Source organism: Pan paniscus, chromosome 4 (assembly GCF_029289425.2).
Source record: "Pan paniscus chromosome 4, NHGRI_mPanPan1-v2.0_pri, whole genome shotgun sequence".
NCBI lineage: Eukaryota > Metazoa > Chordata > Mammalia > Primates > Hominidae > Pan > Pan paniscus.
Window position 1 is genome coordinate 21,695,276 of NC_073253.2, and position 24,146 is coordinate 21,719,421.

General features: G+C 37.6%; 2 protein-coding genes across 14 annotated transcripts in view; both read left to right on the plus strand.

Moving 5' to 3' along the window:
- ARB2A (ARB2 cotranscriptional regulator A) overlaps positions 1–24,146 on the plus strand; it is a 493,453-nt gene that overhangs the window by 413,923 nt on the left and 55,384 nt on the right. The gene's annotated exons all lie outside the window — the stretch shown is intronic.
- On the plus strand, positions 13,793–22,543 carry LOC100968388 (nucleophosmin-like). The gene is given in 2 exon segments (XM_063604395.1): positions 13,793–14,155; positions 14,158–22,543. Coding segments are annotated over 2 exon segments (873 nt in total). The 5' UTR covers positions 13,793–13,902; the 3' UTR covers positions 14,778–22,543.

Here is a 24,146-nt window from a genome sequence, read left to right on the forward strand (position 1 = left end):
TTCCCAAGCATTCATAAAGGGGAGAGATATAGAAAGGGTCAAAACCCAAAGGGAAGAGAAAACTAGTAATTATTAGGTCTGATGAGATGAACCTATCTCATTAAAAAAAAAGATTTGAGAAGAGAACAGATGGGAAGATAAGTAAACACTAAATAAACTTGCTAATAGGGAGATGGATTATCATTTTTCTCACTACGACGGGAAGATCTAACAACTTGTCCGCCAACCTTTTTTTTTTTTTTTGAGATGGAGTCTCGCTTTGTCACCCAGGCTGGAATGCAGTGGTGCAATCTCGACTCACTGCAACCCCTCCCTCCCAGATTCAAGCGATTCTCCTGCCTCAGCCTCCCGAGTAGCTGGGATCACAGGCACCCACCATCATGCTTGGCTAATTTTTGTATTTTTAGTAGTGATAGGGTTTCACCATGTTGGCCAGGCTGGTCTCAAACTCTCGACCTCAGGCAATCCACCCACCTCCGCCTCCCGAAGTGCTGGGATTACAGGCTTGAGCCACTGCACCCAGCCACTTGTCCTTTTTAAAAAAGACAGTAATGTGAAGAGAGGAGAGCCATGAATGTGGCAGACATTGTGGTATTTTTGACTCATACCAAAAAAACCACTTCTATCTCTTACTACTGCATTCTCCACATTAGTCTCAAAGACAATGGTAAGATCTAAGTATTACCAAGAATGAGTGACACATTGAATCAATAACATCCCCATTCATGCTATAATATAATACTTCAAGGAGAAAGGGATGAGGATTGCAAAGGAGCTATTGATCTAAGTAATAGAGAAATTTAGGAGAATATGGGATTCTATCTAATCATCAGATCCAATAAGACATTCAGGGATTGAGAAGGAGAGATCCATTAAACTGAACCTTGAAAGGTGGGTAGGATTTGAAGATTCATAGAAGGGAAGAAGGCTATTTCAACTAGGGTTGTCAGCATGAACTAGGGCATGAAAGTACAGGACATGTGACATAAACATTTGTAATAGCAAAAAAGGAGGTTGACAGATGCATCACTGATGTGAATGGAGAAGGAAGAAAATAAAAGTTATAAGTGTGAATGAGATGACAGGGAACAGGCTGTCATTGTGTTTGTGGGTTTTCTTATAGATACCTTAAATTCTGGGATACATGTGCAGAACGTGCAGGTTTGTTACATAGGTATACACGTGCCACGGTGGTTTGCTGCACCCATCAACCCGTCATCTACATTAAGTATTTCTCCTAATGCTTTCCCTCCCCTAGTCCCCCACCCCTCGACAGACCCCGGTGTGTGATGTTCCTCTCCCTGTGTCCATGTGTTCTCATTGCTCAACTCCCACTTATGAGTGAGAACATGCAGTGTTTGGTTTTCTGTTCTTGTGTTAGTTTCCTGAGAATTATGGTTTTCAGCATCATCCATGTCCCTGCAAAGGACATGAACTCATCCTTTTTTGTGGATGCATAGTATTCCATAGTGTATATGTGCCACATTTTCTTTATCCACTCTGTCACTGATGGGCATTTGGGTTGGATCCAGGTCTTTGCTATTGTGAACAGTGCTGCAGTAAACATACATGTGCATATGTCTTTCTGGTAGAATGATTTATAATCCTTTGGGTATATACCCAGTCATGAGATTGCTGGGTCAAATGGTATTTCTGGTTCTAGATCCTTGAGGAATTGCCACACTGTCTTCCACAATGGGTGAACTAATTTACACTCCCACCAACAGTGTAAAAGTGTTTCTATTTCTCTACATCCTCTCCAGCATCTGTTGTTTCCTGACTTTTTAATGATCGCCATTCTAACTGGCATGAGATGGTATCTCATTGTAGTTTTGATTTGCATTTCTCTAATGACCAGTTACGATGAGCTTTTTTCCATATGTTTGTTGGCTGCATAAATATCTTCTTTTGAGAAGTGTCTGTTCATATCCTTCACCCACTTTTTGGTGGGATGGTTTTTTTCTTGTAAATTTGTTTAAGTTTTTGTAGATTCTGGATATTAGCCCTTTCTCAGATGGATAGATTGCAAAAATTTTCTCCCATTCTGTAGGTTGCCTGTTCACTCTGATGATAGTTTCTGTTGCTGTGCAGAAGCTCTTTAGTTTAATTAGATCCCATTTGTCAATTTTGACTTTTGTTGCCATTGCTTTCGATGTTTTAGTCATGAAGTCTTTGTTCATGCCTGTGTCCTGAATGGTATTGCCTAGGTTTTCTTCTGGGATTTTTATGGATTTAGGTCTTATGTTTAAGTCTTTAATCCATCTTGAGTTAATTTTTGTGTAAGGTGTAAGGAAGGGGTCCAGTTTCAGTTTTCTGCATATGGCTAGCCAGTTTTCCCAATACCATTTATTAAATAGGGTATCCTTTCCCAGTTGCTTGTTTGTGTCATTTTTGTCAAAGATCAGATGGTTGTAGATGTGTGGTCTTATTTCTGAGGCCTCTGTTCTGTTCCATTGGTCAATGTATCTGTTTTGGTACCAGTACCGTGCTGTTTTGGTTACTGTAGCCTTATAGTATAGTTTGAAATCAGGTAGTGTGATGCCTCCAGCTTTTTTCTTTGTGCTTAGGATTGTCTTGGCTATGTGAACTCTTTTTTGGTTCCATATGAAATTTAAAGTAGCTTTTTCTAATTATGTGAAGAAAGTCAGTGATAGCTTGATGGGGATAGCATTGAATCTATAAATTACTTTGGGCAGTATCACCATTTTCACCATATTGATTTTTCCTATCCATGAGCATGAAATGTTTTTCCATTTGTTTGTGTCCTCTCCTATTTCCTTGAGTAGTGGTTTGTAGTTCTCCTTGAAGAGGTCCTTCACATCTCTTGTCGGTTGTATTCCTAGGTATTTTATTCTCTTAGTTGCAATTGTGAATGGGAATTCACTCATGGTTTGGCTCTTTGTTTGTCTGTTATTGGTGTATAGGAATGCTTGTGATTTTTGCACATTGATCTTGTATCCTGAGACTTTGCTGAAGTTGCTTATCAGCTTAAGGGGATTTGGGGCTGAAACGATGGGGTTTTCTAAATGTACAATCATGACATCTGCAAACAGAGACAATTTGACTTCCTCTCTTCCTATTTGAATACCTTTATTTCTTTCTCTTGCCTGATCTCCCTGGCCAGAACTTCCAATACTGTGTTGAATAGGAGTTGTGAGAGAGGGCATCCTTGTCTTGTGGCGGTTTTCAAAGGGAATGCTTCCAAGTTTTGCACATTCAGTATCGTATTGGCTGTTTGTCATAAATAGCTCTTATTATTTTGAGATACATTCCATCAGTGCCTAATTTTTTTAGAGTTTTTAGCATGAAGGGGTGTTGAATTTTGTCGAAGGCCTTTTCTGCATCTATTGAGATAATCATGTGGTTTTTTTCATTGGTTCTGTTTATGTGATGTATTATGTTTATTGATTTGCATCTATTGAACCAACCTTACATCCCAGGGATGAAGCAGACTACATCGTGGTGGATAAGCTTTTTGATGTGCTGCTGGGTTTGGTTTGCCAGTATTTTATTGAAGATTTTCGCATCGATGTTCATGAGAGACATTGGCCTGAAGTTTTCTTTTCTGTGTTGTGTCTCAGGATGATGCTGGCCTCATAAAATGAGTTAGGGAGGATTCCCTCTTTTTCTACTGTTTGGAATAGTTTCAGAAGGAATGGTACCAGCTCCTCTTTGTACTTCTGCTAGAATTCAGCTGTGAATCCATCTGGTCCTGGACTTTTTTTTTGGTTGGTAGGCTATTAATTACTGCCTCAATTTCAGAACTTGTTATTTATCTATTCAGGGATTTGACTTCTTCCTGGTTAAGACTTGGGAGGGTGTAAGTGTCCAGGAATCTATCCATTTCTTCTAGATTTTCTAGGTTATTTGCGTAGAGGTGTTTATAGTATTCTCTGGTGGTAGTTTGTATTTCTGTGAGATCAGTGGTGATATCCCCTTTATCATTTTTTCTTGCGTCTATTTGATTCTTCATACTTCTCTTCTTTGTTAATCTGGCTAGCAGTCTATTTATTTTGTTGATCTTTTCAAAAAACCAGCTCCTGGATTCATTGATTTTTTTGAAGGGTTTTTCATGTCTCTGTCTCCTTCAGTTCTGCTCTGATCTTAGTTATTTCTTGTCTTCTGGTAGCTTTTGAATTTGTTTGCTCTTGCTTCTCTAGTTCTTTTAATTGTGATGTTAGGGTGTCGAGTTTAAATCTTTCCTGCTTTCTCTTGTGGGCATTTAGTGCTATAAATTTCCCTCTAAACACTGCTTTCACTGTGTCCCAGAGATTCTGGTACATTGTGTCTTTGTTCTCATTGGTTTCAAAGAATGTATTTATTTCTGCCTTAATTTTGTTATTTACCCAATAGTCATTCAGGAGCAGGTTGTTCAGTTTCCATGTAGTTGTGCGGTTTTGAGTGAGTTTCTTAATCCTGAGTTCTAATTTGATTGCACTGTGGTCTGAGAGAGTGTTCGTTATGATTTCCATTCTTTTGCATTTGCCAACGAGTGTTTTACTTCCAATTATATGGTCAATTTTAGAATAAGTATGATGTGGTGCTGAGAAGAATGTATATTCTATTGATTTGGAGTGGAGAATTCTTTCTGTAGATGTCTATTAGGTCTGCTTAGTCCAGAGCTGAGTTCATGTCCTGAATATCCTTGTTAATTTTCTGTCTTGTTGATCTATCTAATATTGACAGTGGGGTGTTAAAGTCTCCCAGTATTATTGTGTGGGATTCTAAGTCTCTTTGTAGGTCTCTAAGAACTTGCTTTATGAATCTGGATACTCCTATATTGAGTGCATATATATTTAGGATAGTTAGCTCTTCTTTTTGCATTGATCCCTTTACTATTATGTAATGCCCTTTTTTGTCTCTTTTGATCTTTGTTGGTTTAAAGTCTGTTTTATCAGAGACTAGGATTGCAACCCCTGCTTTTTTGTTTCCTTGTTTTGTTTTGTTTTTGTTTTTGTTTTCTTGGTAAATATCCCTCCATTGTTTTATTTTGGGCCTATGTGTGACTTTGCACGTGAGATGGGTCTCCCGAATACAGCCCACTAATGGGTCTTGACTCTTTATCCAATTTGCAAGTCTGTGTCTTTTAATTGTGGCATTTAACCCATTTACATTTAAGGTTAACCTTGTTATGTGTGAATTTGAGCCTGTCATTATGATAGCTAGCTGGTTATTTTGCCCGTTAGTTAATGCAGTTTCTTTTTTTTTTTTTTTTTTTTGAGACGGAGTCTCGCTCAGTCGCCCAGGCTGGAGTGCAGTGGCGCGATCTCGGCTCACTGCAAGCTCCGCCTCCCGGGTTCACGCCATTCTCCTGCCTCAGCCTCCCGAGTAGCTGGGACTACAGGCGCCCGCTACCACGCCCGGCTAATTTTTTGTATTTTTAGTAGAGACGGGGTTTCACCGTGTTAGCCAGGATGGTCTCGATCTCCTGACCTTGTGATCCGCCCGCCTCGGCCTCCCAAAGTGCTGGGATTACAGGCGTGAGCCACCGCGCCCGGCCAATGCAGTTTCTTTATAGTGTCGATGGTCTTTACAATTTGGTATGTTTTTGCGGTGGTAGGTACCAGTTTTTCCTTTCCATATTTAGTGCTTCCTTCAGGAGCTCTTGTAAGGTAGGCCTGGTGGTGACAAAATCTCTCAGCATTTGCTTATCCGTAAGGGATTTTATTTCTTCTTCGCTTATGAAGCTTAGTTTGGTTCGGTATGAAATTCTGGGTTGAAAATTCTTTCATTTAAGAGTGTTGAATATTGGCCCCCACAGTCTTCTGGCTTGAAGGGTTCTGCAGAGAGGTTCACTGTTACTCTGATGGGCTTCCCTTTATGGGTAATCTAATCTTTCTCTCTGGCTACCTTAACATTTTTTCCTTTATTTCAAACTTGGTGAATCTGACAATTATGTGTCTTGGGGTTGCTCTTCTCGAGGAGTATCTTGGTGGTGTTCTCTGTATTTCCTGAATTTGAATGTTGGCCTGTCTTGCTAGTTGGGGAATTTCTCCTGGATAATATCCTGAAGAGTGTTTTCCAACTTGGTTCCATTCTCCCCGTCACTTTCAGGTACACCAGTCAAACGCAGGTTTGGTCGTTTCACATAGTCCCATATTTCTTGGAGGCTTTGTTTGTTCCTTTTCATTCTTTTTTCTCTAATCTTGTCTTCATGCTTTATTTCGTTAAGTTGATGTTCAATCCCTGATATCCTTCCTTCTGCTTGATCAATTTGGCTGTTAATACTTGTATATGCTTCACGAAGTTCTTGTGCTGTGTTTTTGAGCTCCATCAGGCCATTTATGTTCGTCTCTAAACTGTTTATTCTAGTTAGCAATTCCTCTAACCTTTTTTCAAGGTTCTTAGCTTCCTTGCATTGAGCTAGAACATGCTCCTATAGCTCGGAGGAGTTTGTTATTATCCATCTTCTGAATCCTACTTCTGTCAATTTGTCAAAGTCATTCTCCATCCTGTTTTGTTCCCTTGCTGGCCAGGAGTTGTGATCATTTGGAGGAGGAGAGGCATTCTGATTTTTGGAATTTTCAGCCTTTTTGCACTGGTTTTTCCTCATCTTTATGGATTTATGTACCTTTGGTCTTTGATGTTGGTGACCTTCAGAAGGGGTTTTTGTGTGGTCGTTCTTTTTTTGGATGTTATGCTATTCTTCTGTTTGTTCTAACAGGCCCCCCTCTGCTGCAGGTCTGCTGGAGTTTGCTGGAGGTCCACTCCAGACCCTGTTTGCCTGGGTATCACCAGCGGAGGCTGCAGAACAGCAAGGATTGCTGTCTGTTCCTTCCTCTGGAAGCTTCATCCCACCATATGCCAGCCGGAGCTCTCCTGTATGAGGTGTCTATCAACCCCTGCTGGGAGATGTCTCCCAGTCAGGAGGCACAGGGTCAGGGACTCACTTGAGGAGGTAGTCTGTCCCTTAGCAGAGCTCAAGTGCTGTGCTGGGAGATCCGCTGCTCTCTTCAGAGCCAGCAGGCAGGAACGTTTAATTCTGCTGAAGCTGCACCCACAGCCACCCCTTCCCCCAGGTGCTATGTCCCAGGGAGATGGGAGTTTGATCTATAAGCCCCTGACTGGGGCTGCTGCCTTTCTTTCAGAGATGCCCTGCCCAGAGAGGAGGAATTTAGAGAGGCAGTCTGGCTACCTCAGCTTTGCTAAGCTGTGGTGGTCTCCACCCAGTTTGAACTTCCCGGCATCTTTGTTAATCCTGTGAAGGGAGAACTGCCTACTCAAGCCTCAGTAATGGCGGACACCCTTCCCCCCACCAAGCTGGAGCATCCCAGGTCGACTTCATACTGCTCTGCTAGCAGTGAGAATTTCAAGCCAATGGATCTTAGCTTGCTGGGCTCCATGGGGGTGGGATCCACTGAGCTAGACCACTTGGCTCCCTGGCTTCAGCCCCTTTTCCAGGGGATTGAACGGTTTTGTCTTGCTGGCATTCCAGGTGCCACTGGGGTATGAAAAGAAACTCCTGCAGCTAGCTCGTTGTCTGCCCAAACAGCCGCCCAGTTTTGTGCTTGGAACTTAGGCCCTGGTGGCATAGGCACTCTAGGGAATCTCCTGGTCTGCAGGTTGTGAAGACCATGGGAAAAGTGTAGTATCTGGGCCGGAATGCACCATTCCTCACAACACAGTCCCTCATGGCTTCCCTTGGCTAGGGGAGGGAGTTCTTCAACCCCTTGGGCTTCCCAGATGAGATGCCCCACCTGACTTCGGCTCACCCTCCATAGGCTGCACCCACTGTCTAACCAGTTCCAATGAGATAAGCTGGGTACCAAAGTTGGAAATGCAGAAATCGCCCACCTTCTGCATTGATCTCACTGGGAGAATCACTTGAACCCAGGAGGCAGAAGTTGTGGTGAGCTGAGATTGCACCATTACACTCCAGCCTGGACAACAAGAGCGAAACTCCGTCTCAAAAAAAAAAAAGAGAGAAAACAAGTTTTCTAGGGTGAAACTTTTAATTTTGTTTCTAGACAAATAATTTTGAATATCTGCCACATATCCACATTTCTGACCCATTTCTGCTGGATTTGAAGGTAAAAGAAAAGAGCAGAAGGTGAGTCTAAGGACTGGCTTGACTCGAGATAAATATCTTCCTTAGTTATGCGGTCAGATCTGTAGGAGAATGCTGCGTCTTAGCAGTATGGGAAACTAACTCGGCCTAGTCTGGTGATGGCAGTAAAACTTTTAACAATTCATCAGCCCTTTTAATGCCAGTTTTTTATATAATACCCTTCACTTATATTCAGCCACTCAGCACTTGCCATGTGCCAGGTTCTATACTAGGTGCTAAGGACACAACCTTCACAACAAATACAGCCCCTGCTCTTGAAAAGTAAAGGCCCAAAAAATGTAAGTTAGCCATTCCAGGTCAGTGAGAGTAAAATTATGTGTAGGGGATGAGGGTGGTGGCACAGAAATTGTTTTGAGTTCCAAGCAAAGGCAAGAGAATATGTGGTACATTTGACAACCGAAAAAAAGTCTGGTATTGCTGGAGAATAGAGTATGAGGGTAGGACAATAAAAAGAAATAACCCTAGAGAAATAAGCAGGAGCCAGGTCATGGAGAGCTTTCTCAGCCTTGTAAAAACTTGGAAAAGGGATTCTAAGAAAGGGAATATAATATGATTAGATTTGAATTTTTCAGTGAACAGTCTAGCTGTGATAAGGGTAATGGATTAAGAGAGTTACAGGACTAAAAGCAAGGCTGGTTAAATCATGATGACCTGGATGAGGCAGTGGAGATGGAAAAAATCATTTGATGTGAGAGCTATTTAGGAAACTCAGTGGGTCCTGAATATTGATCAGCTTTCATGGGTAATAGGGCAGAAGCATCAGTTTGGTGTCCAGGCTTTTGGTTTGGGCAATTGTGTGGATGCCTCTCATTAACAGAGAAAATATTTTTAGGAGAATGATGAGTTCAGTTTTGACATGCTGAGTTTGAGGTGCCTGCAAAACCTCCAAGTAGAAATGGACACTAAACTATTAAATATATTGGCTGAGGCTCGGGAGAGAGATTATTATATAAATAAACACAATTTTTTAAAAAGAAAAGGAAATGACTATGAAGGAGAAAGGAAAACTTTTGAAACAACTGGAAGAAAAGGAGGAATCAATAGAGGTTTTAGTTTATTTGTTTAAGATGAAAGAGACCTGAATGATTATAAATTGTATAAATAGCTAGTCCGAATGTGAAGATGCAGATAATTAGGCTATAGAATGGAAATGTGTTTGAAGATAAGGCAGGATTTGATTGAGAGCTTAATTTGGGAGAAAATTTGCCTTTAGAAAGAAGGAGCACGAACCTAATGCTGACAAGTCTTCAGATTTGGTAGTGAAAAGTTAAAGAATGGCCAGGCGCGGTGGCTTACGCCTGTAATCCCAGCACTTTAGGAGGCCGAGGCAGGTAGATCACCTAAGGTCAGAGGTTTGAGACCAGCCTGGCCAACATGGTGAAACCCTGTCTCTACTAAAAATACAAAAATTAGCCAGGTATGGTGGCGCACGCCTGTATTCCCAGCTACTTGGGAGGCTGAGGCAGGAGAATCACTTGAACCCAGGAGATGGAGGTTTCAGTGAGCCAAGATCATGCCACTGCACTCCAGCCTGGGTGACAGAGCGAGACTCTATCTCAAAGAAAAAAAAAAAGAATAGAAAAGAAAAGTTAAAGAATTCCATTCTGATAAATTTTGGTTTTGCCTGGAAGTAGGAGACCAGGTGAAGAAAGAAAAGGGAAGATTGCAATTTGAGGTTTAAAAAGTGAAGAATGTAAGTTAGGCTTCGTTTTACAAATAAAAATATCTACATTTTTTATTTAAAAATGGCCATTCTAAAAAAAATTCAAGTGATGAAATTAAATTCCCTAAGCATACCACCCCTGAGAAATAATCTGTTTCTATTAATAGCAGTGTGCACAGACTTCCAAATAAACAGACTCATATGCACATTGTCCTATAACTTGATTTTCCTTTTATTGCTTTTTTCCAATTATAAAAATAATACGTTCTATTTACCAAAAAAATGTACATATTACCTATTTTAGTTTGGATTTTTTTCATGTAGTAGTATGTAGATACAACTTTCTTCTTTTTAGCAACCATATTGCATTTAATTAATTGACTATGCCACCATTGGACAGTATCTATTGAAAGTTACTCATTTTTCTTCCTTTTTTGGCTAATATTAACAGTATTGAAGTAAGTATCTTTGTACATTTTTGCTAGTGTTTCTGTAAAATAAATTTCAAAAAGTGAAATTTCTAGGTCAAAAGGTAAACATGTATTTAGTTTGGAAAATTATAGCCAAATTGTTCTGCAAAATAGTTATACAAGTTTACATTTATGTCTTAAGTGTTATTTTAATCTTTGTTATTCTGCAAAAAATCAATTAAATTTGTATTTATTTGGTAAGCAGTGAGGTTGAGCATATTTTTATTAATTATTGACCATTTATATTTATCTCATACATTACCAGGTCTTTCTTGTCAATTGAGTCTTTGTCACTTCTTTATTGATTAGTAGGAGTTCTTTATATATGATGGATAATAGTCCTTATTGTATGTGGTACATTTTTGCCTAGTTGCCTTTTTATCTTTTTGCTTTGCTTATGGAGTTTGTTAAGGTTTTTTTCTAAGCCAGCGTTTTTCGTTTTTATGTAGCCAAAAATGCAGTATTTTTTTAGTTTCCACTCTTATTGTCATGCCATAAGTCCCTCCCCACAATTATGCATATGTTCTCTTTTATTTTCTTTTAGTGCCTTTATGATTTTTTTTTCAACTTTTAAATGATAACATTTGGAGAGTTGTCTAGAATTACATAGTACAATGGCTGAACAATGTTGAGGGCTGAGTTGTGGTTGATGATGATTTGTTTGTAGGAGCAACAATCTGTTAGCCAGGGACAAGCCAGTCAGCTGGGTTTATCCAACCTTGGAGTGTTTCAGGCAAGTACCTTAAATGGACAGTGGGGCCTAGCAGATTAGGAAAACACAATGAAATGTTGGACCATGATCTTCCAGCAAAGGTTGAGAAGTGAAAACAAAACAAGGGCTAATAGGAAGAAAGGAAAGGATAAATGGACTGGAAGCCGTAAAGATTTTTTTTAAGGTAAGAAAGGGAATTATTTTAGTAAGATGGTTAAAAAGATAGGAGGTTGTGGTCAAATTGGGGGAATGTCTAAATTTATTGTTTCAAAAGAATGCTGCAATGTCCAGAGTAAAATGTCAAGAACAGGCAGGTGAAATAGACTGGAAGAAAGGGGCATTGTAGATCAAGGAATCTAGCAGTCAGACCCTTGGATAGGTTATTCATGGGAATGTTGAAGACTCCCAGGATTACAGTTGGACTTGAGTAGAAAGAAGCATCTTTTGAATATCTGAGACTTCTTTCACCAACACCTTTGTCAACCTTTATTTATTTTTGAGAGACTCATCCCCAGTTACTAAAGAATAAAAAGTCAGTTTATCAAAAAATGTGAATGAAGTCAGAATCAGAATAATACCACCCTCCCCACCTCCACTTGCTTCTGGAAAAATATTTGTGTTTGGGTTCTTTTTTAATATGTGATAGCAGCTAATAATATATGTAAAGCACTTAGCTGATGCCTAACACATAGTCAGTACATTTTTGCCTTTATTATATTAGAGGGAGATGATTTATATATGCTTTAAAATTGGTATTTGTTTAGTATTTCTTTCAAGTTAAGATTTGGAATTTTGGCAGCCTTGGTCCAGAATAAATGACCAGGCAGCTTCAACATGAACTTGTTTCTAGAACCCCAGAAGGGTTGGGAATACATATAAGAAGCCCATACTCAAGGCCTGGGAAAGTAGAAAGAGGCAAGGAAGGAGAGAAGAAACTAGAAAGAAGTTGGATTAGATAGATGAGCAAATACTGGTTAGTTCTGTTTCCTCTCACCTTGACACATGTGTCCATTCAGTCACCAAGACATGAGAAGCAGTAAATCCTGGGTGAGGCTTAAGCACCCTCTGGTTATTTTGTAGTGAACAAACTAACAGCTAAGATTTTTTAGAACCACTCACTTAGAGAATCAGCTTTTAGAACTTGCAGTTCTTTTTTTCAGTACATTGGTGGGAAATGTCATGGGGAAGAGGAAGGGCTTGTGAATATTTTATAAGATTTTTAACTTGTTTTCAGTCTGGAAAATACAGTGGAAATGGAAAATAATTGTACAAAGAATGTAAACAAGTAAATGGAGGAATTTAAGATTATTATCAGAGTCTTTTATCCTTCCTTTCTTCACCCACTCAAAATAATTATTCATTACTTATGTTGTCTTTAAAAAGAGAAAACCTAAATTCTTTGCTGCTAAAGTTTACATTGATTTTATAAATTTAAAAAAACTAATGTAAGCCTTAAATATAACCAGGCTATTCTATAATCTGATAGCATCTTTGCAGAGTGAAGCTCAAAATAAATTAGAAAACATATCAGTACTCTTTAATATAGGACATTTCTGATGAGAAATATTACAAACATGAGATCTAAAAGGATGTAAGTCATTGATGAATTAAATACCTCAGAGCCATATGACCTGAGACTTATTTCTGTTGTCTGCTCACAATGAGGCACTTTACAGAAATATAACTCTTTAGTTGCTACTTGCACAATTTCAACTGAAGTTTTAAATTAGAAAGTGTAAAAGCAATGATCCTCACTATAACACTTCAACGTACAGCAATATTGTAACAAATATAAATGCTACAAACTGGTTTGTTAAGATAAGGTAGTTAAATATCATGAGAGTGGCACTGTTTACCCCCTCTTTAGTCTGTGGTCATTTGTTTTAATTTTTACCTATGTGACTTGGTTGCTAACTAGGATGTTTTTTAGTACAAATGATGCAAACATCTGTGTTACATACTACCAGAAATTCAAAAAGGAAATAAAAAGAACTCTATTCTCCAAGGGACTGTGTGACTGGATCTCTTAAAAACAGATTCAAATAAGTAAAACTCAATCACACTAACTTTAAGTTGTGCTTTAAAATTTTTTACTATTTGTCTGAATCCTGACAAAATGTATACTGAGGGTAGCAAAACATATTTGTGTATACAGGTACAGCTACACTTCATTGATTCATTTCTCTATTTAACAAATTTTTATTGAGCATATGTTATGTGCTTAAAACAGGAGATAAGTAGTAAACAAGAAAAATGAAGAAGATAGTGATGATGTTGATAATGATAATAACAGCTAGCCTGTATTGAGTGCTACCCATGTGTCAGGTATTTATGTCGATTAATCCTCACGTAACAATATGAGGCAGATTCTAATATCATTCCACTTTGCAAGTGAGGGAATAGATTTAGAGAGCTCTCACAGCTAGGAAATAATGCAGCCTGACTCAAACCCTGCAATTCTGACTCCCAGGGCCAGATTCCTAACTAACAACATGCAAATACATTCATTTTCCTCATGGAGCATATGTTCCAGCTACCTGTTTATTTAACAAATATTTATCAAGTGTCTGCTATGTGCCAGGCACAGTCCTAGGCCCTGAGTTACAGAGAAAAAGAGTTTGACACGGTCATTGCTATCATGGCTTACACCTTCCAGAGCCTCTAATAGAGGTTTTGTAAAAAGGGAGAAAGTATGCACGTATTAATGCAAGTACTAGACATAATTAAATTAATTAATAACATTGACAAGAATTACTAAACTATTGAAATATAATACAGTTTCTTTAAAAATACATACTGTATATTCAGAAAGGGTAATGTTATTTTTACATCTTAAAAGGAATTCATTTTCATCTCTGGTTCAAAATATATATCTTTAAAAAAAAAACTTTTTGCCTGGTGTGATTCCGTCCTGCGCGGCTGTTCTCTGCAGCAGCGTTCTTTTATCTCCGTCCGCCTTCTCTCCTACCTAAGTGCGTGCCGCCACCCGATGGAAGATTCGATGCACATGGACATGAGCCCCCTGAGGCCCCAGAACTATCTTTTCGGTTGTGAACTAAAGGCCGACAAAGATTATCACTTTAAGGTGGATAATGATGAAAATGAGCACCAGTTATCTTTAAGAACGGTCAGTTTAGGGGCTGGTGCAAAGGATGAATTGCACATTGTTGAAGCAGAGGCAATGAATTACGAAGGCAGTCCAATTAAAGTAACACTGGCAACTTTGAAAATGTCTGTACAGCCAAGGTTTCCCTTGGGGGCTTTGAAATAACACCACCAGTGGTCTTAAGGTTGAAGTGTGGTTCAGGGCCAGTGCATATTAGTGGACAGCACTTAGTAGCTGTGGAGGAAGATGCAGAGTCAGAAGATGAAGAGGAGGAGGATGTGAAACTCTTAAGTGTATCTGGAAAGCGGTCTGCCCCTGGAGGTGGTAGCAAGTTTCCACAGAAAAAAGTAAAACTTGCTGCTGATGAAGATGATGACAATGATGATGAAGAGGATGATGATGATGATGATGATGATTTTGATGATGAGGAAGCTGAAGAAAAAGCGCCAGTGAAGAAATCTATACGAGATACTCCAGCCAAAAATGCACAAAAGTCAAATCAGAATGGAAAAGACTCAAAACCATCAACACCAAGATCAAAAGGACAAGAATCCTTCAAAAAACAGGAAAAAACTCCGAAAACACCAAAAGGACCTAGTTCTGTAGAAGACATTAAAGCAAAAATGCAAGCAAGTATAGAAAAAGGTGGTTCTCTTCCCAAAGTGGAAGCCAAATTCATCAATTATGTGAAGAATTGCTTCCGGATGACTGACCAAGAGGCTATTCAAGATCTCTGGCAGTGGAGGAAGTCTCTTTAAGAAAATAGTTTAAACAATTTGTTAAAAATTTTCCGTCTTATTTCATTTCTGTTAACAGTTGATATCTGGCTGTCCTTTTTATAATGCAGAGTGAGAACTTTCCCTACCGTGTTTGATAAATGTTGTCCAGGTTCTATTGCCAAGAATGTGTTGTCCAAAATGCCTGTTTAGTTTTTAAAGATCAACTCCACCCTTTGCTTGGTTTTAAGTATGTATGGAATGTTATGATAGGACATAGTAGTAGCGGTGGTCAGACATGGAAATGGTGGGGAGACAAAAATATGCATGTGAAATAAAACTCAGTATTTTAATAAAGTAAAAAAAAAAAAACTTTTTGCCTAATCAAAATTTATTCAAGAGCTGTTCCTTTCTTTCAGTTACTAGAAAAAGAGAAATTCAGGGAAATTTTATATCTAAAAACTGGGACTTTTTACAAGGTGGGAAGTCACCAAGACCTTGTGTTATCTGAAGTTAAATTTTATCCAAATTTCAGGATTAATATTGCAATGACAAATATTAGTAAGCCACACACATTTTTTCCAGTGGGCAAGATCAAATGGCTTGTGAGAAATTTTTTTTTTTTTTTTTAAGTTAGACTGTATCCTAAAATTAAGGGACAAACTATTTAGTACTTTGATGTTTTGCCAAATTTATTAATTATAACAGGTAATATTTTAGAGTATTTGTTACTGAATCATCCTCCTAATTTAAACCTTCTGCATTGGGATAAAAATCTCATTTTGAATTAAAGCTATTTCTTTATGTGAAATAAGCTGAAGCCACTTAAGAGAATTTAAATGAAGAAAACATTAAATAATGGAATTTCAATATTTACCAAATATTTCACTTATATTCTACATTTAGGATATGTCAGAAATCAAAATTGAAAGCTCTTGCCTGAGCAGTTACCATTTGACATTTGGAAAAATTAGTTAATATTTTTGTAAACCACTCTGTATTTGGTTTGTAAATGACCATTTGGACTCCTGGTTTAGATTCCTCTCTTTTCTTCTTATTTTTACTTTGTCATCAGTAGTCTTGTCATTGTCATCATTTAAAATGACACTATTAAGTACAAAAGAATATGCTAAATTCTGGAATGCGAGGCTTGTGCCTGGCCTCAGTGAACTTATGCAATGTAGCCACAAGGGGCAGAAAATATATACTTAAAAGAAAAATAGCAATAAAAAAGATAACAATTTTACAAAATGTGGTTCAGGTAGCTTAGAGTTTGCATACTGTGCTAATTTGTTGAGAAGATAGAGCCCAAACTGGGTTTTATCAGAGAAGTAACTGGTAATTTTGTGGAGCGGGGAAGGCATTCTAGGCACAGAAAAGTAGTGGGTGGGAACTAAGGCAGACCACAGTAAACTCAGCAGCATTGTGACTGGAGTTTAAGGAAACTGTGAGAGAAAAAGTTACAGAGAAATTTACAAGCAGTATCTCTAGAGAGTCTAAAGAGTTTTAAGTTTAATTTACAGGCCACATAGAGTCACTGGAGGTTTTGGAACAGGGAAATTTGATGAAAGCAACTCTTTAGGGGGACTATCTTGCCAGTGCATGTGTAGGATGGGTTGTTTCAGAAGACCAGTTAGAATATTACAACAGTCTGGAGCTAGTGTTTCCCAAACTATACAACTGGGAATAGTAATTCTGAGAGCTCAAAATAGTAATAAAAGCGCCTATTTGGGGGATTTTTTTTTCTTGACTGGAAAAAAAAGGAAACATTACATATAAAATCTTCTTCTTGGAGATACACTACACATTAACACATTAAAGGCCTGTGCCAGAGAAATCCATAATTTCACAAACTTATTTGCAGATAAAAGGCTTTGTTCATTGTGTACCTATTCATAAACATATCACTGTGTTCCACTGAAATTACTGGAAATTTTGGTCTTATCAATTACCTACGTATTTATAAATCTATCTAAGAAACAATAGAAGAAAGGGAAAGATAAAACTCAAAACTTCATTAGAAAGGTACTGAGACATCATTTAGTCCAGACCCTGTCTTTAATCTTGGTAATCAGAAACCGAATGTTACCTTTGACTTTGACACCTTTCTGGTCAAATTAAGTAGTGCCTTTAATGATATTTGTTTGCCAATCCTCTTTCCCTCATGAGACCATAAAATACCCAATAATCAGATTAACCTTTGTCTTACCATCATTGTAATCTCTAAATCTGGCTGATAGTAGTGGTAGAAAAATACTTGTTGACTTGAAAGTGATGAGAAAACTAAACAGTTTGTGGCATACCTGTAATTACATGGATGATAGCAGGATACATTGAAAATAAATGAATTCCAAGAATTATGTTGAAAATTTTAGCTATGAGAGTGAGGAGAAACTTGAAGACAAGATACTTGGTATATTCCAGACATAACTCTAAAACTAACTAGCAATTATGATCTTGATCAAATCACTTAAGTTCTCTGAGACTCTGTTGCTTCTAGTTATAACTCTAAAATATTGGGGGAATCTCCATTTTTTATTATGACAAATAATCAAAAATTAACTAGATGTTGTGATTTACATTGGAAATATATTCTTATAAGAGACCACCTTTAAATACACAAGAGTTTTTAAGTATTTACTTCTTTATATTTATACTTAAACAGTATTCCTGAACCTCACAACTTTTTGTTTTCTTATTTTCCTCTTCGTTCCAGGCCTATCAAAGATGATGGAATCTTTGAAAGTGTGTCGATGTGTATGCTTATGTAATATTAGGACTGAAATTTTTAAATCTTAAAATGTGAAAGCTCCAGTTGTCAGAAGATCATAAGTCTTTACTTTTAAGGACTGTTAAAAATCACCTTCTGTGAGATCTCAGCTTTGGGATTTTTTTTGACATTTCAAGACTTAAATTTGAAAGTGTAGAATCTCTATAAATACAACATTACCACAAGCCCAAAAAAGTCAAGAAATGCAAAAGGTTAGATTCTTACTAACTCTTCTCCCACATTATGCTCTAAATTGAGTTATGTATCTTTGAGTTAAATACGTAATCAGGAATACTTTATATGAAATACAGTTTAAGTTATGACATATTAAGTTTTTCTCTTTGAATTTTGGGGCATAAAATTGTGTATGTAAATCATGCAATATCACATTTTTTGCATGTGCCCTTAAGGCTTTTTTATGTTTTCTTCACATAGTCCCCTCATTTACAACTTTATCTTGCTGTGGACTAACCATATGGGAAATCCACTATTTTAAACTTAAGCTATTTTTGTGGTGTTACTGCATAAGAAAATGCCTTTAGAGTAGAAAAATCATATATTTTTTAACCAGATTATATAAATAAAAATTAATTTTTGTCTAGTGGTCATTTCTTAGTTCAATTTGAAGTATATCATTTTTAATTCCTAAATATTTCTAGAAAGCCTCCATTGCCATGGCCAAGTGAAAAATCAAAGATAATAAAGGAGAAGTGCCATGAGACCTGGACATTTTCAACGTGTTGAAGATTTAAAATTATGTGTAATTTACATGAGACATATAAATGAAAGGATAGACTTCACTAAGATTTTTTTTTTTTGCTTTAAAAATAGGGTATTTCTCTCCTGCAGCAGCATCTCACATCTCATACATATGTGCATATTTAGTTTTCTATGTAGCATTCAGTCCCAAGAACACTAATTATAATTTTAAATTATCAATAAGATATAGGCTTAAAGTACAGTAGATGTTGAATTTCATATCTCTTATAAGATTCCCTATCTAAAGAAAGCGACTACTTTATGCTTTTATTTTCATTTTTTAGAAATTGTTATGAACTTCATAGTCACTTATATTCCACTTTTTACGTTAAAAGCACTCTTTGAATTTGTAGTGTGCAAATAGGTATATGGTTTTTATGTCTAAGAAAAACATTGCCGATGGTAATTCATCTGTGTATCAGGAAACAAGTGAAAACCAACACACAGTCCTCAGTTCACATGGGACCATCTCAAAGTGTTTCTTTGAAGTCCCTGTTGGTAATATTTACAAAATGGCTTGCCATTAACTTGTTAGTATGCTCATTACTTTTGTTTAGAAAAAACCTCGGTTATATTGCTTTTTTTTTTTTTTAGACGAAGTCTTGCTCTGTTACCCAGGCTGGAGTGTAATGGCCCGCTCTCTGCTCACTGCAACCTCCGCCTTCTGGGTTCAAGCGATTCTCCTGCCTCAGCCTCCCTAGTAGCTGGGATTACAGGCGCCTGCCACCACACCCAGCTAATTTTTGTATTTTTAATAAAGACGGGGTTTCACCATGTTGGCCAAGCTGGTCTTAAACTCCTGACCTCAAGTGATCCACCCACCTCGGGCTCCCAGAGTGCTGGGATTACAGGCGTGAGCCACCGCACTCGGCCACATTTAGATTTTTGCTTGTTTATTTGTTGTCTTTGAAATATTTCTTCTGCCCACCTTGATTATGATTGCCCCAGCAAGAGTTTACCAAACAGTAGTTCCTTAGGTGTCCTGCTATTTTCCTAAGAAATCTTCACTTGGAATTTTATATATCTCTTCTGATGGAAGGATAACTGAATTCTATAATTTTGTTGTCTTTTACATTTGATACGATACAGACAGTCATGTTGAAGCTTCTCAGGAACTAAAATGCGATTTCTATAGTAGGTTCAGCTTTGGGAACCATATAAAAAAGTTAACACTTCTCTGTATAACAAACAGTATTGTCTGGGATTTGGTGCCACATTAGAGCCATCCCTTATCAGTGAATTTCCCAAAGAATATGCTGCTTTTTTTGCATAATGGGATTATTTCTAGGAATGGCTCTCTTGACCCAAGATGTGCTACCCTCTCAAAACACATTTGGGTCTTTTAAGCATTTTCAGTGTGCTTTGCGATCATGCTCACTCAGTATCCACTCAGTTGTTCTATTGTTATTCTGATGTACATAAACATTCGGCTACACAGTGGGTAAGAGGTAGAAGTAGCACTGAGATCCCCAGGACAGGGACCAAGGCCCAGTTTGGTCTCTCCTTGGCTAAATTCCATTTTGGACAGCTCAGTTTTTCTTTGATGTGTAGGGTTTAATTGCTTATCCCTAAGCATAAGGCTAAATTGGTGGGAGCTTGTGCAGGGAGAGCCATTTGCCCTTTCCTGAATTAAAAAACTGAACATCATTAACAGCTTATTTTTGCAGAGAACCATGCTGCAAGTGGGATACAAAAATGTTATTTTTGACTGCCCAGTTTTGTCCAGGCTAGTCCCTGATGTATCTCATGACCTCACAATAGCCTCTCGTGCCTGCCTGGCCACAAAGCTTGATTATTTTGTAATTTGATCTTAGTGGGGATTCCAGCCATGCTTCCCTGCTTGTGGGCAGCAGAATGTGGCAGCATGCCTGCTCACTTGCCTGAGCGGCTATGATCAGATTACGCCTTCTCAGCGTTTTTTATATTGGCTGCCTACAAAGTTCAGAGAAGCTTGAAGTCAGCCCACTTGAGTTTTACAGCCCTTAACAGAGGGAGACAGAATAGGAATCTTGGTCTCATCTGTGTATACTGTTAAGACAGTCAGAGAGTCACTCAATGCTGAGTATCTGTATCTTTAATTTTTTTTACATGAACTTTTGTGCATCATGTGATTTCCAAAAACCACTTTTCAAACTTTGTTATTTTTAGAGCTGGCAGTTGAGTTTTAACTTTTATCTTTTAGACATTTTGATAATATGTTATGAATCTGCATAAAAGATGGGGAAGTTTTACTTTTCATTGTTGTTAATAGCAGATCATTGCAGGTCATCATAATTAGGAAAGCACCCTTTTCTCCATACTATTTATTCTTTCAGCCAGATATTCGTAGGATGATGATATTTGTCAACATCTTTATGAGATAACATGACTGCATCCTATTGAGGTTACAGAAGGAAAACACAGTGTCCAATCTGGCACCGTGACATGGCGTGGGAAATTGAGAACCCATACTGCTTTCATTTCCTTCACCCGACAAGCAGTCATTGAGCACCAAAAATGTGAGGCCCTCTGTGAGGCACTGGTGATGCAGCAGTGAGCTGGATACATGGTCCCTGCTCTCCTGGAGCTTAAAATTTGTTCTTGGAAACAAGATTTCTTATACGGCATATTTGTTTAGCAGCTTCTGAGAATTATATTAGAATAATTTCAGATTTTTAAAATGTGAACTAGAGAGTTGAAAAGGTCTTAGGAGTTCATTTTATCCAGCCTCCTTCCTTGTACAATGAGGAATCGCCCCGCTATGGTATTTGTTCATATGAGTGAACAGAATATGCAATTCATGTTTCATTGTTCAGAATGAAGAAATCATGATTATAGGTTAAGATATAATTTAAAATCCAGCGAAAACTCGATTAAAAACAGTTTTGTTTTCTGACATTATCATTCATACGTTCAGTGGACCAGCAAGAAAGCTTGCAAAATGAAGCATAAACAATGTGGTGCCAGTTTGCTTTAAAATCCCTAATATATGTTTTGTAAACAAAGCTTATAAAACTTAGTACTCTACTAATTAAATAACAAGAAAGATTTTATGAATACATGAAAAGCCAGAATGTAAAATGTCTTCAGGGGAACAGGTGCTGTAATGACATCACTGTGTGTCACACAGCATTTTTTTTTTCTTGATACTTGTACTTGGTCATAATGGAAAGAAATTGATTCCAAATGTGTTTTCTTGACCCCCTTCTCCATTCATGTTAGTGCCTAACCTTAAATGATGTTTCTACAATCTTGGTTGTATTTACAGTAATTATATGCATAATGTAGCATATTATTGTCCAGACTTCCTGTTTAATCAGTACAGAGCTTCTTACAAGTGCAGCTGAAAAGGGCAAACAAAATTAAAGCTTTATATACCAAAACAAGTTTGATTTGCTAAGCTCCCAGCATTCCAAAGTACACAAATTTGTTCCACTAAGTTTTCCGATGGCTTGCAGATGGGCAATGATTAATCAGAGAGCTAACTGTGAAGTAGTTTGCAATTAAACTGGAAAGCTCTGAAGCATGCTAATTGAATCAGAAAATTAGAGACACTGAACAGTAATTGGCTATTTCTCATGCAGCAGGTGCCAGGCCACTCATCTGTGGAACAAGGTATTTAAGGCACATTAGCACTAGTAAAAATACTTCTTGATATGGAACAGTTAGATTTTCTGCTCATTTTCACCATGGATGTCAAAACATACAGCTGTGCTATCTGGTACTTGCAATTCATGTTTGAAGAATTTAAGTTAGGTAAACATATGGGAGAAAAGTAGTGGGCAACCTCTAAGCACTCAGGAAGCATTTTAGAAGAGAAACCAAAAATGAGGGGCTGAGTGAGGTTTTTGTTTTTTCAACTCAATCACTTTTGCTTTCTTATACATATTTAGAAGTTGAATTTTCTGTTTAGTGTTAGTTTAAAGCAACAACAGTATAAATCTAGTACTGCTGTGAGCTTAGTAGATACATAAAGCCAATTCATATCATATCTCAGCATGAGTTTATATCTTCTAATTAGTATCACCATTCTACAGAGTGAGCACATGCTATGAAAGTTTGTTTGCCATGCCAACAGGGACCAGGACATGTAGTTTTTCTTTAGTAGAATGATCTGCTGTAGGATCGTGAACAACTGTAACCTAGCCAGTGGGTAATCAGGCAAGTATGAGATTTAATAAGTTCAATTGTAGAGGTTTGTTTTAATAATAATCATTTTCATACTATCAAGGGTGGGGCATATGACTTCTGGTTCCCATTCCTTTAATTAGCATTCAGTATTGTTATTAGAAAGTGAAAAGTACAAATGAAAATGAAAATATACTAAACTGTACTGGTTGAGAAGCAGAATATTACAGTATTCACATGTTAATCGTTACTTAGAAAATAGTGAGTTTGAACCAAGAGACATAAATTATAAATTGTAAACAGTGCATAGGGGATATGTTATAACTGTGTCTCATTCAAATTAAGACAGGGAGTTTTCTCTGCACAAATAATGCTCCTTCATTAAGTTTTAAAGTCTCCTTTATAATGCTTTATTAAGAACATTCAGCAACATGTTACCAAAAAAGGTTTTAGGCTGAACACACAGTTTGTAAAAAAAATATAGCACACTACAAGCATAATGCTTTATGTCTTCAAGCTATATATTTTTTTAAGTTAAAGCAAAAGCTCCTCTTTGGCAGGCCTCCTTCTCTACCCCCAATAAACCATGTGCATTTTGCATTATTGAGTCTGAAAGCAGTTCTGAAACATTTACATGATCAATGTCTTTGGCTTGAGGGATAAAGTTTGCTCTTCCATGGACAAGTGAGAACATATTGATCATTTTATTCTATTTGCTATTTCTAAATTCAATATACCTCCTGAGTCGATAAGCGAGATCGAGAGCATATTCTTTTTTGTGTGTGCCTGGTTGTAGCTTGTTCTCAAGATCCAAGATACATTTTTGATTAATCACGAATGCTCTGAGGTCATGGAGAGCAAATGTGTTTGTGGAGTGTCAGCTGATGCTGTCAGATAAATGTCTTAAGCTTAGCCAGGGTTCATGCCCCAGCTTTAGGCTGTGCCAAATGTCTCCCCTTGTTGAGGAAGATAACAGCTACACTGGAGGCGACTGAGCTGTTTGTTCACTGAAAGGGCTGACCTTGCCATATGGGGCTACGATCAGGTGAAAGAAAGAGTGTAGATGTTTTAATTGAAACTTTACAAATTTCAGCTTTCCATTTGATTCCCATGATCTTGTTTCCACTAACTTACATTCTTGGTGTTATATGTCTTGTCTGATTATAACTATGTTGCTTAAGTGTTTCCGATTAGACTCCTTAAGATAAATGATCCCTCCAATATTGTTCTTGGTGTATTCTGAGAGTATTTTGGCATTATCAGTATGTTATTAAAATACTGAAGAGTCATGAAAATATTTATTAGAATAAAAGGGATATGTTTCTCTGTGAGTATGTGCAGTAGAGATTATTCTTGCTTTGCAGTTTTTTTCAAATCCACTAAATTAAAAAAATATGTTCTGGCAAAAAGAGGTCATTTGTGTTAATGACCCTTGTCCATGTAACTTCTTATCTTCAGAGGACTCGTTTAATCACATTTACCCCCACTTACAGTAATTTGTCTTCTTTTACTAGACAGAGTCTATAAATAGGAAATAATGACAAACCTAAACTAACACCTGGAGAATGCTTTTTGCGGAGGCTTTCCCTGTTTGAGACTAAAGGCAGTCAGAATAATCATATGGTGATGCGTAAATAAGTGAATTCTCTATGGGCTGTTTGTGGGCATTTACTGCAAAATACATTCTTTAAACGAAGTGTCTTTCTTCTTTCCTATGCCAATTTGTTCTTTTCTCTGAAGAAGCTGTTGTACTTTTCTTTCCTTCCTCCAAGAAG